The sequence below is a fragment of the Epinephelus lanceolatus genome, chromosome 1 (genome assembly GCF_041903045.1).
Source record: "Epinephelus lanceolatus isolate andai-2023 chromosome 1, ASM4190304v1, whole genome shotgun sequence".
Lineage (NCBI taxonomy): Eukaryota > Metazoa > Chordata > Actinopteri > Perciformes > Serranidae > Epinephelus > Epinephelus lanceolatus.
Window position 1 is genome coordinate 30,058,428 of NC_135734.1, and position 12,205 is coordinate 30,070,632.

Sequence of the window (12,205 nt, forward strand, 5' to 3'; positions counted from 1 at the left end):
ATCAAAGCTGTGAGCCGAGCAGCGGTTGATGGAAAGTGCGGGGAGGCACCAGGAGAGGAGACAACAGAGGGACAGCTCAGGAAGAGGGAGACAAAATTGGAGTTTAAGGTGAAGTCTAGATATAATACTAACTGATCAACTGATCAAATGTGGCGTGATCCACATAGACACGCTCCGAGCTCTCTCTCTATTTGTGTTCGCTTCCATTACTGATGCATCTCGGCTCGGTCCACTTTCTACTGAGGCGCCCACACCATCAGATACATTTGATAGTGAGGAGAATCTGCTAAATTGTATACTGTGTGAGAATTTCTCTCCACATAGCCCCTCCTCATTTCTCTCCCTTCTAGTGGCGAGCAGATGGAAGTCCGTTCCATGGCTCAGGATTCAGCGATAACACTGTTTATGAGTTCCATTACGTGCTCGGCAGGCTGCAAGCACTCTGTCTCAGCGCAGCCATAAGGAAGTTTAAAAAAAAATGCTCACAATGAAAATAGATGCAGTTTATTTGTGATTATACAGTGTGGCTATGCTTATCAGTGTTTGAAATAAGCACTGTGCATTTAAAAAAAGGGTTTACACATAGCTATATTCCAACCTATCCCTCTCGGGCCTCCACTGTGAAGATCCCTTTGAGTTTTGGTTGTTATGGTGCTGACACTAGATGGTTGGCAAAATCAATTTTATTTTTACTTCTGCTTTAGAAGGTCTGCATCTGACTTTAAAAGCAAGGGACAGATATGCAGTTGGGGAAATACAAAACAGTCAGTGTATAAAAAAACTAAACCGATATAAATCACTTGCAGATAAAACACCACTACCTTGCTAAGTATTGCTGTATCCATTATCTCCTATTGGTCCAGCTCAGCTAATGACAGCACGGGGGAAGGAAAAATGTCGCAGTTCAGCAGGAACAGATTTGCTAACAAACACTAAAATGCATGTGCTTTGACAAATGGCCAATTGCTGCCTGTTTTAGTTAATCCAGTGAAGGATGAAAACAGGGCATTATTGACATAATTTCAAAGGAGGAAAAAAAAAGAGGTGAAATGACATTAAAAAAATGAACATGTTAAGAGCAGAGCGAGATGAAACAAAGGCAGAGTGAGGCGTCCCTTCATTTCTGTCTATTTTACCAGAATTTGAATCTGTCAAAGGCAGCCTTCATAAGACTAATGTATTCTGTGGCTAATGGAGCTGGTAGCTTCGAGGGCTGGGCTGAGAGTCGCCACAATGATTCTCACTCATTTCCTCTGAAGGGCCAATTATCTCAAATAGAGGCATTATGAAAGGAGCCGAACTTGGTCAAGTGAACAAACCCCTGCAACTCCAGCTAGTGCACCTAGCACTAGCTGGAGGGGACCTACTGGGGACCTATTGTGTCTTTAGGGCAGTAAATGTGGCTAAAAATACTGGCTAAATGTAGCCACCATTGATCTCAGCAATAATAATAATAATATATTTTATTCAAAGAACTGGTAAAAGATGATTTGGGAAAGCAAAAGCTATCAGAATTGGTGTGAATGGATGAATATTATTTGCAGGTATTACAAAGTTACTGATGAACATATGTGTGTGAAGAGCAAGAAAGAGGTCACATGAACATGGCTGTGTTATGTATGAGAGTGGGTGGCTGAATGGAGATGAAGAAAGAAAGAGGCAGTGAGAGAAGAGAAAGAAAAGGAGAGATTGTGTTGTCCTATGATGAAAGGCTTGATTGATTAGAGAGTGATGATTGCAGTAAATGGCCTGGAAGATGGCTCCATCTCTGTTTCCCGTTTTCTCCGTCTCTTATACCTTCTTCCCTCACTCACTTGCTTTCTCACTTACACCTCTCTCTCCCTCCGTGCCTCTCTTTGTCACCCCCTCTCCCTGGTTTCATCATGGCAACCCATCAACAGAGTGCCTCTCTCTCCCCTAATGGCACCGCTATTAGCACTAATGCATTTCAAACGTACAGCAGCTGCCACATCACAATCTGATGGAAAGTACATGTCTTCCTCCAATCTCCACAATCTCCATCCTTTCTTTCATCCAATCTCATGTCTCTGTTCCAACGTGTTGCACTTCGTGTCAACCCTCCTTCAGCTAAGCAACAATCGTCATCATCTGTAGACAGTATACGATGGGGGGGGGGGCTGAACAACTGATTGATGTTAATGCAGCTGATAATATATGGCTGGGCATATCATTGATGTTGACCGCAGGCAATTTTCCATTTTGGAAAATTAGCAGAATAGATGCCAATTTACCGAAATTAAAGAAACAAACTAGTTGATGCCATTTTCTAATTTCCAATTCCTATTTGCGGTGACCTAAGAGGGCAAATGTGCTACAACGCCCCAAAACAACGAGCTACAATATTTCCACAAGGAGAAATGTGCTGCAGATTAAAAAATGATGCCAATTCAAAAACACAAAGATACAAAACATAAACAACAACGGAAATGTGCTGCAAATGTAAAGAAAGAAGCCAAAACAAACACATCAACAGCAAAAATGCTGTGAAAACAGAAACGATGCAAATATACAATGCACAAATGCCCCAAAAGTAATGCATCATATCCAGTCAGCACAACAGAAGTTCTCCTGTCCTCTAGGGGGAGCACTAAGTGGAACAGCTTGGTTTACGACCTGAGAAAGAGCATGCCCCCAGGAAGTGGGCCAGGCTCTGAGGCCTATTTTCATAGTGGCCAAACAGTGCAATTACAACTACTGAGGCCATCACGTGATTGAGCCCAAAAAGACTTTTTACCATAGACTTAAGTTAGGAAAGAGACATCTATTAATCAGTGAATATGTGTGTAACAACCCCAGCAAAATGACTCATTTCACTATTGGGATTTGATCCGTTCGGTCCGATGACGTTTGTAAAGGCTAGAAGAGCCGCAAAATTAAATATTTTTATCCTGATTCAAGTTAGCAGAGCTAAACTGGATGTCATCGGCTTGGCCAGCAGAAGTCTCTAGTGTGCCTGCTCCATGGGCTCAGTGATGTGGAAGCAGTGCTGATCATCCAGGTAATTTCATACCGCAGACATAGAGCTTTTTTGGCTTCATGTAAATGTGATCCCGACTCCAATGCTTGTTTGTTTTTGAAAGAAAAAGAAAAGTGGATTAAAGAGGTGATATTAAAAGGGCCTTAGTTAGTTACAAACTTAGTGCCCCCGTAGAGGCCTTAAGAATCTCTGATGTTTTGCCTAGATGTGAAGAGTTTTCCTGTTCATTTTTGGGGTTTGTGTGTATTTTTGACATCATTTCTGTATTTGTAACATATTTGCTGTTTAGATATTTTATTTTGGCTTCCTGCAGCACCTTTTTCCAATTTGATTTCTTTTGTTGTATCTGCTGTAAATCTTTGCATGTGTTTTTGAATTTGCACTGTGTTGGCCACAATATCTCTGTGCAGTTCTTAGAAAAAGTATGTTAAAGGGTGAGATTATCCAACTTCAGCTTAATCACTGTAGGTTTATAGGATCAATGGCAGCTCTGCGTAAAGATAAAGAAATGCATCTTTAAACCTGCACTGATTGATTTTTTTGGCCACTTGAGGGAAGAGGTTGTAAAGACAACATTGACACATTATCAAGTTTATATGGCTAACACTGGCAAACAGTTATCTACTTATACAACCAGCAGATGCAAAGCACCATTCATTCAGAGTTGTATTTCCGGCCCCCTAATGAATTAAAGCCCAAAATGCACACTGCCTTTGAGAAATGTCTCTTTAGCTGCTAAATGCTCCACCATGTTCAACAGCTAGTCACTTACTCCGTGTGCCATCTGGTGCTGAGCAGGTAGTGTACAGTCAGTTTTAAGAGCTTTTTCACTCATAAAGCCTGCATGCTGTGGCTGAGAACGACACCATGAGAGCCTGAGAGTGAACAAAAACAGTCAAGTTGCAGGGTGGAAGATGAAAACAATTAGCCAAAAGAAGCTTTAAAGCAACAGACATGAGAGAGACAGCAGAGATAGTTCTCTGTATGATCATCACTACCGGCGACCCCTCTCACACACAAGTAGTCAAGTGCTTCAGTGTTTTTATAAACAATGGTGATAATAGGTGCTTTAAAGTTTTAAAAAATGGATGCTTCTTCAAACTAAACAAGACTTAATAACTCACTAATCTCACTAATCAAAGTATTTTGAATAAAATAAAAGAGTAATAGGACTGTTGAATGCTGTGCATGCTCCCACAGAGGCAGGAGTATGATTATGTAATCGTTGGGATATTGTTTGTACTGTCCTTGTGAAAAGATTTGTTAACCGCAGGCTAACCATTACCAAGTATTAAACCCTCAGCATTAGTCACTGTCACTGAACCCACACACACATGCATGACCTGAGCAAAACTAGGCCAAGCTCACCATTTATCATACATTCAAACCGCATGGTGAGACATAAAAGAAGAGTTGAAAATGGTCAAGCTCACTTTAAAAAACACACAGCAACCCACTGTAACACAGAGAATCTATAAGATACTTTATCTACACATGTATTACAGAGTCATAATTACACCGTGATCAGTCAGGACTAGATTATCTTTACTGGTCAGAAGTCATTTTAAGATACTGGATCTATAATGACATTACAGATGTAAAGACACCATTTAATCATGTAATAGCTTGACTGGACTGGGGATATCCATAATTCATACATGACTACTGAAAACATTTAAATCAGATTGATCAGATCATATTTTAGCTGGTCAAAAATCCTAATATGTCATAATATATGAAATTGTCGTAATAAATGTTAGAACAGCTGCCAGAATGTTACTGGTGGCAGATATGGTGCACAGAAGCCTAATCTGGTGCTATTTTGTCCCACATTGTCTCTACCAGCAAACCCAGCATATTCAGTAAGCCTCACCATGAATATGTCCGCCCACACTCCAAGTTAAGAAGTCATCAGTCCCTAAGGCTGAATAATATTTTTTGTTGACTTTTAGTCTCTTTTTTTTTCAAATATGAAGCGCTGATCTGCAACTGATACTGTACCAAACATCGGGTCGACGCTGACTCAGGTAGCTGGATTATTAATAACAATTGGGCTGGCATATTTGTTCAGTTGTTTTAAACTGGAATTTTATTTCCTGTTTAAGTATTGACCAATTTGTTGCTGCATTTAAATTTTTTTTTACCAAGTTGCTGGGCACAATTTATTATTTTAATAACAAATAACAATTCAGTACATTTATATTTACATACTTATGCGTTACATTTTGTTTTACAAAGTTAGAAAAGCAATGTTTTAGTCAAGTCTGATGCTGCCTTATGCATGTAAGGATGACACCATTCACCTTCACACAGTGAGGCATATAGCTTATATACAGTATTACACCAGGTATCGCTATTACTATCAGTCAGATTGGTGCATCCCTACACTTTAAAGAGAATAACATGTATGTCAATATTTATTACCTGAAAATGACTGCTACATTTCTGGCACCAATAAGCCCTGGATTTTAAGAGATCATTCTGCACGAGTGCATTCAATCTTTAGATGGACACTAACGTAAGCATTTAATTGATTTTTTTTCCAGCTGTTTTTTTGTTTTTTGTTGTTAATTCCATTGGCTGGCCAACTGTGTTAATGCAGTTTTGTCATTGAGAGAGGGAGTGACATGCAGGAAAGGACCACAGGCTGGAGTCGAACCCAGGCTGCTGCGGCAACAGCCTTGTACATGGGGCTCTATCCACTAAGCCACCGACGCCCCACAATTTTATCATTGTTTTTAAAATGTCTGCATGTTTAATGTGTGGTTTTGGTGTTTGGTTGCGTTACGGGAGAAAAAATAGTAAAGCATTTTTGAACTGTCAAACACGCAGATAATCATATCATGGCTTTTACTATAGAAAAGCAACATTTCAATTCAACCTATACATTATCCACATCTAGCTGCTGGCTCAGAGCTGTAGGACTGTTTCACAACCTCATTCTGAAATAGAGCATTTTTGAAATTAGGGATATGCTGATGCTTCCCTGAGAGGTTTAATAGTGCTCTTCTTTATGGCTGCCAACTCTCAGTTTACCAAACAAAGCAAAGTTTTGATATTTGGCCCTGGAGCTGCTGGTTCTCCTCCCTCCTTGGGAGAATTGCAAAGCAGCCCTGAAATGACTGTGTCGCCTTGGGATGACTCTGTTGCCAACACAATAGTGGCGTGTCACAGAGGGATGGGCACCTGACCTTGAGAAATCAGCGGCAATCCAACACTTTAATGTCTATTTCACACACCATTTCATTCCAATGGATTTAAAACCCTGAACGACCATCACAACAGTTGTTACGATCAACATTTTGACATCCATAATGTCCAGCAGTCGGGATGGTCAAAAACTCGCTCTGCGGTTAGACTGGGAAAAAGCTTGAATGTGTGTGTGCGTGAGAGGGAAGGGGAAGAGTGAGGTCTTCCAATTGCTACGGTAACAGCTGCGATGGCAGCCGCTATGAGGAACAGGCGTATCATTGAGTTTCTATGATGTCACCGGTTTGGCGAGGCGAGCAGATGGGCTGGGCCAGGTACAGAACCTGCCGTTAATAAACACATGCAAATAAATACCTGCTTGCCGACAAACACAAACAACCACATTACGCTTTTCCAACACACACACACACACAGACTCACACACACACGTACTCATAAATTCTATCAAAACGCACCGTCACTCATGCATAAACCCCTTTTCTCTTCATCTGACAGACTGCTCCACCCGCTAGTTTAAGATGCGACGCATTTCTCCTAATATGCCCAAAGAGCATGCAGCCCTAATCTAATTAGAGTGTCAGTCAGCAGAGTGTTCACCTAAAGAGAAATTAGGAAAGCACAAAATCTATAAACAGGAAAAATCTCCTTGCAAGGATGTGGCATATCTACCTCTCCCACTCCTCTCCTCCTCCCCCACTCCACCTCTTTTTTAATGGTTTCACAGTCGCCCCTGCTGAGATTCATTACCTGGCCTAATTATAAAGGCAAATGAAATCAGCTCCAATACATTATTAATAGCGGAGTGCCATTAGGATTCTTTTGCAGTATTTGCAACAATATGATATATTCCAACTGTTTTCATGCCTGATTAAAGACACGTACAGATAACAGAAAAGGTATATGAACGTGACGGTGGGTGCTGGATGGAAAGAGAGATGGAAACGAGAAGAGAAAGACAGAAAGGAGGAACAGAGGGAGAGAGGGGTTTTGGCGGGGGTGGGTTGGATTAAAGAGAATGCTGGCTTTTCCACTTGAGGAGGTATTGATGCCATATTGGATGCAGCTACTTATGAACAGGTGTGCTGTGTGTGGTCACTGTGACCCGGGCTCCACTTCCTGCATGGCTACACATCCGATCGAGGTGCATCAGAGCCGGGCAGGGGGAGGCAGACATCAACCCCCCTCAGGCCTAAGATGAAGGGACAGCTGCACTGCAGCTCCCTCCCTCGGACCAGCAGGGAGGGTGGGAGCGGTGTAGCCCCGCCACCCCAAGACTACAGCTTCAGAGTGTAAGCAACCATGAATAAAAATGGACTTTGCAGGGAAGTAGGGCTCATAATTATTCGTTTTAAATCAGTTAAAGCCTTTTCTCAAATATCCCCCAGGAGGCGCTGGGTTAAAAATCCATTTGTGGGAAGTGTACCATGACAGCGAGCTCGTCTCCCTGGAGACAGAGGATATGACAGTAGGGAATGTGCATGTGTATCTGTCGGGTAAGGTTATATGTGTGTGTGCGTGCATCAGTATGCAAGCATGTTCATGGGGCATTTATGTGTTTGCAAATTTGAGAGTCAGTGGAGCACGGAGGCTCACAAACACACACAGTCAAACACACAAACCACAGTAATGCCATTTTTTTTTTTATATATATATTTCGAGAGCGGATCTCTTATGTTTTAAAGGTCAGCTGTAAGAGAATGTAATGTTCAACTTGCTGTGGCCTGTGAAACAAAACGGACAGAAGACTCTTAGATAAAACTGAAGACCAGAAAAATAACAACCCCAAAAGTTAGTAATTATAGTGTGTGTGCGTACATGTTAAGACTGTTAGTGTGTTTTTTTTTATTACCACATTGTCTCTGTGATGCTGATCACATTGTCATTAAAGAGTTTCAAGTAAAATAGGGGAGAACTGCTACATTGAGAGGAAACGTTAAAACAGGTGATGGGAAGAGAAACCAGTTTTGCCTGGAAAAGAAAAGAAAAAAAGAAGGAAGAGGTCTCGGAGAAGGAGGGAGAGGAGCGGGTGTCCTACTTTACCGTCACACCGTCTTGCCATACATGCAGGTTCTGAAGCTGTTCCGCCTCCCTGGCCAGTTTCTACAAGGGAACACAAAAACAGCAGTGTGAGTGTCAGAAGTCAATAGGACATTGATTTGTGCGTGTGTGTGTTTGTGTGTGTGAAACAGACAAACAGATGGGACGATGGCGATGGTGACCTTGTTCCCTACAAAAGCAAGTACAGCTGTAAATTAACTGGATAATTCACAGGATTAGGGAGTGCCAAACCCAACAACACTCCTTAAAGTGCTGGTCCAAATTACAGTATGGCACCACAAGCCTTCATCAAAAACTGCTTGTTCACAGACACTAGGTGAGCCAGCTAAATACAGATTTTAAACCCCTCTATAAGCTGTAGATTGTACCTAAAAAACTGTCTTTGTTTCACAACGTCTATATCTTTTAAAAAACATTGAACATATTGATGAATAAACTCTAAAAAAAATCCCACACTTGAGAATCAACAAGAAGATAAGTTTTATCATCAGAAATACAAAATTAAATTGGGGAAATTTGAGTGCCATATAGTGAAAGTGTGGTTACAAACTGAGGTGATAATATGTGTGTGTGTCTGTCTGAATAACAGCAGGGATATGGCAGTAACAAGTCAAGGCATGGGCTGCTATTATCTGAGGTAGATCCACACCACTCCAAACCCGTACTGACCGATCTTGACATTTGCAGGTTAGTTGTGTACTTTTCCCGAGGGGATGTTTGTTTGTCAACAAGCATGCAAGATATTTGTCCATGCTTTTAGATAAGTGGCAAACAATAGCTAGGGAGGTAATGTCTGCTGTGACTCAAAATTCATGACTTTGGCTGCTGTCAAGTTCTGAGCGAGTGTCATAGAACGCATTCAAATACAGTTCAAGATACTTGTACATGGTAGGCTTGGGTGGTATCTATTACTTGATACTTTTCTGGCATTTCACTCTGCTATACAGTAGATAACGGTATTTGTGTATTAAAAAGAAAAAAAAAATGTAAAAGCTAAGTTTTTATGTCACTGTCTAACCCACTGGTTCCAAACCCGGGTGTCCAGACCCCCATTAGGAGTCGTCAAAGCTTCACGCGGGTCGCAAGGGCATCTTTATTTTCGGGGGTATAAGGAAGCTTAAAAAAATTATATATACAGGAAGCCTATATCTCACCAGTTCATTCATTTCACTGAAGAAAACTAAATGGAATCATTTAGATTAGATTATGATTCAAGATATTAACTTAACTGATGCAAAATAGAAATAATGCTCAATGCAAATGCTAATAAATAATGCTCAAAATCCATCCAAATTGTTTGTTTCCTGCAGTTCCTCCAACTTTCTGAAGTTACTGCATTCACAATTGGGGCTAATTATACAGTTCATCAGATGTTCACTGCTGTTGTTCTTATGCATTAGAGATAATATGAAATACCTATGAAATATTCCACTCAGTTGTCAGTTTACTCAGTAGTAGAAGAGGGGTCCAATAAGGAAAAAGGTTGGGAACCACTGGTCTGTCCCACAATGCTGTGTTTCTGATACGCAATTAACCCACTTAGACAAGTCTCGCTGGGTTTATATTCTTATGGCCCCTGGAATAATGACCAGATAGGAAATAGGCACCCCTCTTGCTGGAGGACCTGATGACACTTGTTGCTGAGGTGGCTAGCGACACATCAATGAGCTGAACGGAAATGACGTGTTTAATAAAATCATGTATCTAATAAATTGCTTTATAAAGTTACATTTAATAATACTCCGGGCAGAGGTATTCTTTTTTTTCACTACTCCTATAACGTTATCCCCACCACTTTCAGTTGCCATCTTTCTCAACTCAGCTGCCTGATCCACCAGTAGACACTGACCCCTGGTGGCACATGCTGTGTACTACATCTCCGTACCAGTTTAATAGAAAGAGGAGTATCTGTATTACTGATGGTATTGAAACTCATACGTTCAGGATTTCAAAATACCCTGATATACCCCAGTGTAGGAAGACATCGACACACTTGAGTATGTCTATATCATTTTATGTGACAGTATATTGATTGTCAAAATGCTGTATAGATTTTTAATTTATAGTTTACATGCAAAGATATGTGGCAGTGGTTTATTTTGTGTTAAGTTTAAACCTTTGACCACTAGATCCTTCAGTGTTGTAGTTTGTCTTTAGTCATTTGACTCTTCACTCCAATGTAACAACATATCACAAGGGTAAACACAAAGAACAGGCCTACAGACTAATCGGCTAGGACTTGGTGTGACAATCCCTGGAGTTTCAGCTTCGTGCCAGAGCATAGGTGTTTCGGCTGTGACCGCCCGGCAGAGCCATCCCCTGACACATCATCAGTTGTGCACCTCAACATCATCCGGGGTTTCAGCCTTTTATCACAAGACACCCTCCGCTAAGGCAGGCCCACCACAGGCTAATCAGGCCTGGGTGTGTATCAGAAGGTTGGCTCCTCTGTGGTCACCTTGGGGCCCAGACGGGATCATTTCTCTTCAGCCATAGCCGAAGATAAAACAGGCATAAAGGGCACACTGTTAAAACTGACAGTTTTCTTAAAGTTGGATTTTAAAAACTTTCAAGATATAGCCTGCCTTAATATTATTTTCATCTCAGACTAGTGTCAACCACCACTTACTCATTGATGTTGTCTTGAAAAATATGCTTTAACAGTCTAACATGATTTACCATGATGTAGCTTAGGCTTATCTCTGAAGAAGCTTAAAGTATGTAGGCTTCTCATATAGGAAGTCATCCAAGTGGCAAATATGGTGAAGCCTTTCAGTCTCTCTCCCTCTCTACTCCCTTCCTTCCCTCCCATGCCTCAGTATCTAGGTTTCCCCAGGCCTCTAGGGGGCGATCTTGTTCCTGTCCCAGAATAACGTGATCAGCCATTAAGTCCCAGAGCCCTGAAATGACTAACCCTATTTAGACCCCTGCTACAGTACAAGCTCATTCATTTGTGGAGCCACACTGAAGGAACCAGTCCGCTACCACGGGAGGATTTTTATCTACTGAAAACACACAAGACATCAACTCTCATTATAGTAAAAGCTGTCCTATTTCTATTAAGAGCTCCGCCCACCTCATCTCAGCTGCTCCTCCCACTCACAGGCACAAAGACACAATGCCGCTCCGCCTCCTCTCATCACACACACACACAAGGCCCCAGAATACCAGCCCACACTCTTGTGGATATCGTATAGGGACGTTGATGGAGCATAATAGTTTAAAGTATGCACATAATATGATATCACTAACCTAATTTGTGACACATAATAGCAGAGAATCTGGATAATTCGGAGTCCTCTGTGTCTCTATGCTTTTGCATTGTGCTTTTAATCACCTGAACAAGCCTTAAATAACAATGATAAGATTTCATTCATTTCCTAATGAGACAATAGGCGACTAAAACAATGAAGTGAGGATCTAATTAGCCCATTGAAATGATTACCAAAGAGTCCATTAGAAAAGACAGTAATTGTGTGGCTTTTCCTTAAGAGAGGGTCAGTCTTCCTAAAGGGCAGCGCCACAGTGGTAATCTCTTGGTGAAACTATCAACACTACATTTTTCAATTAGGGATCAACACTGAGGAGCATTTCCAGCCCTGAGATTAGCCTGAAAATATGAAAAGCCATATGCTTTCACTCTCTGCCACAACAGCTGGAATATGTAAAAAAAAATACATATATATATATATATTAATATGCAATGTTCTTTTTGAAGACATAAAAACATTTGATTTGTTTGAACTATTTCCACACTTTCTCCCCCCCTCAACCCTCTGTCATGATCTTTGATCTAGCTCGCCTTTCATCCCCTTGGCTCAGTCTTTTTCTCAGCATTTAATCTGTCAGTAAGAATCTCTACTTTGTCCCTTTAGAAAATCCATTTCTCTCCCCCTGAGTAGCCCACACATCTTTTTTTTTCAGTCCTCTGTTTCTCCA

At 41.1% G+C, this 12,205-nt stretch overlaps 1 protein-coding gene across 3 annotated transcripts in view; it reads right to left on the reverse strand.

Moving 5' to 3' along the window:
* Positions 1-12,205, reverse strand: part of cacna2d2a (calcium channel, voltage-dependent, alpha 2/delta subunit 2a) — a 205,016-nt gene that overhangs the window by 92,651 nt on the left and 100,160 nt on the right. For all 3 annotated transcript variants that reach the window (XM_033627001.2, XM_033627000.2, XM_033627002.2), the window contains exon 4: positions 8,249-8,308. In XM_033627001.2, the coding sequence (XP_033482892.1) occupies positions 8,249-8,308 (60 nt within the window). The remainder of the gene's footprint in view (positions 1-8,248; positions 8,309-12,205) is intronic.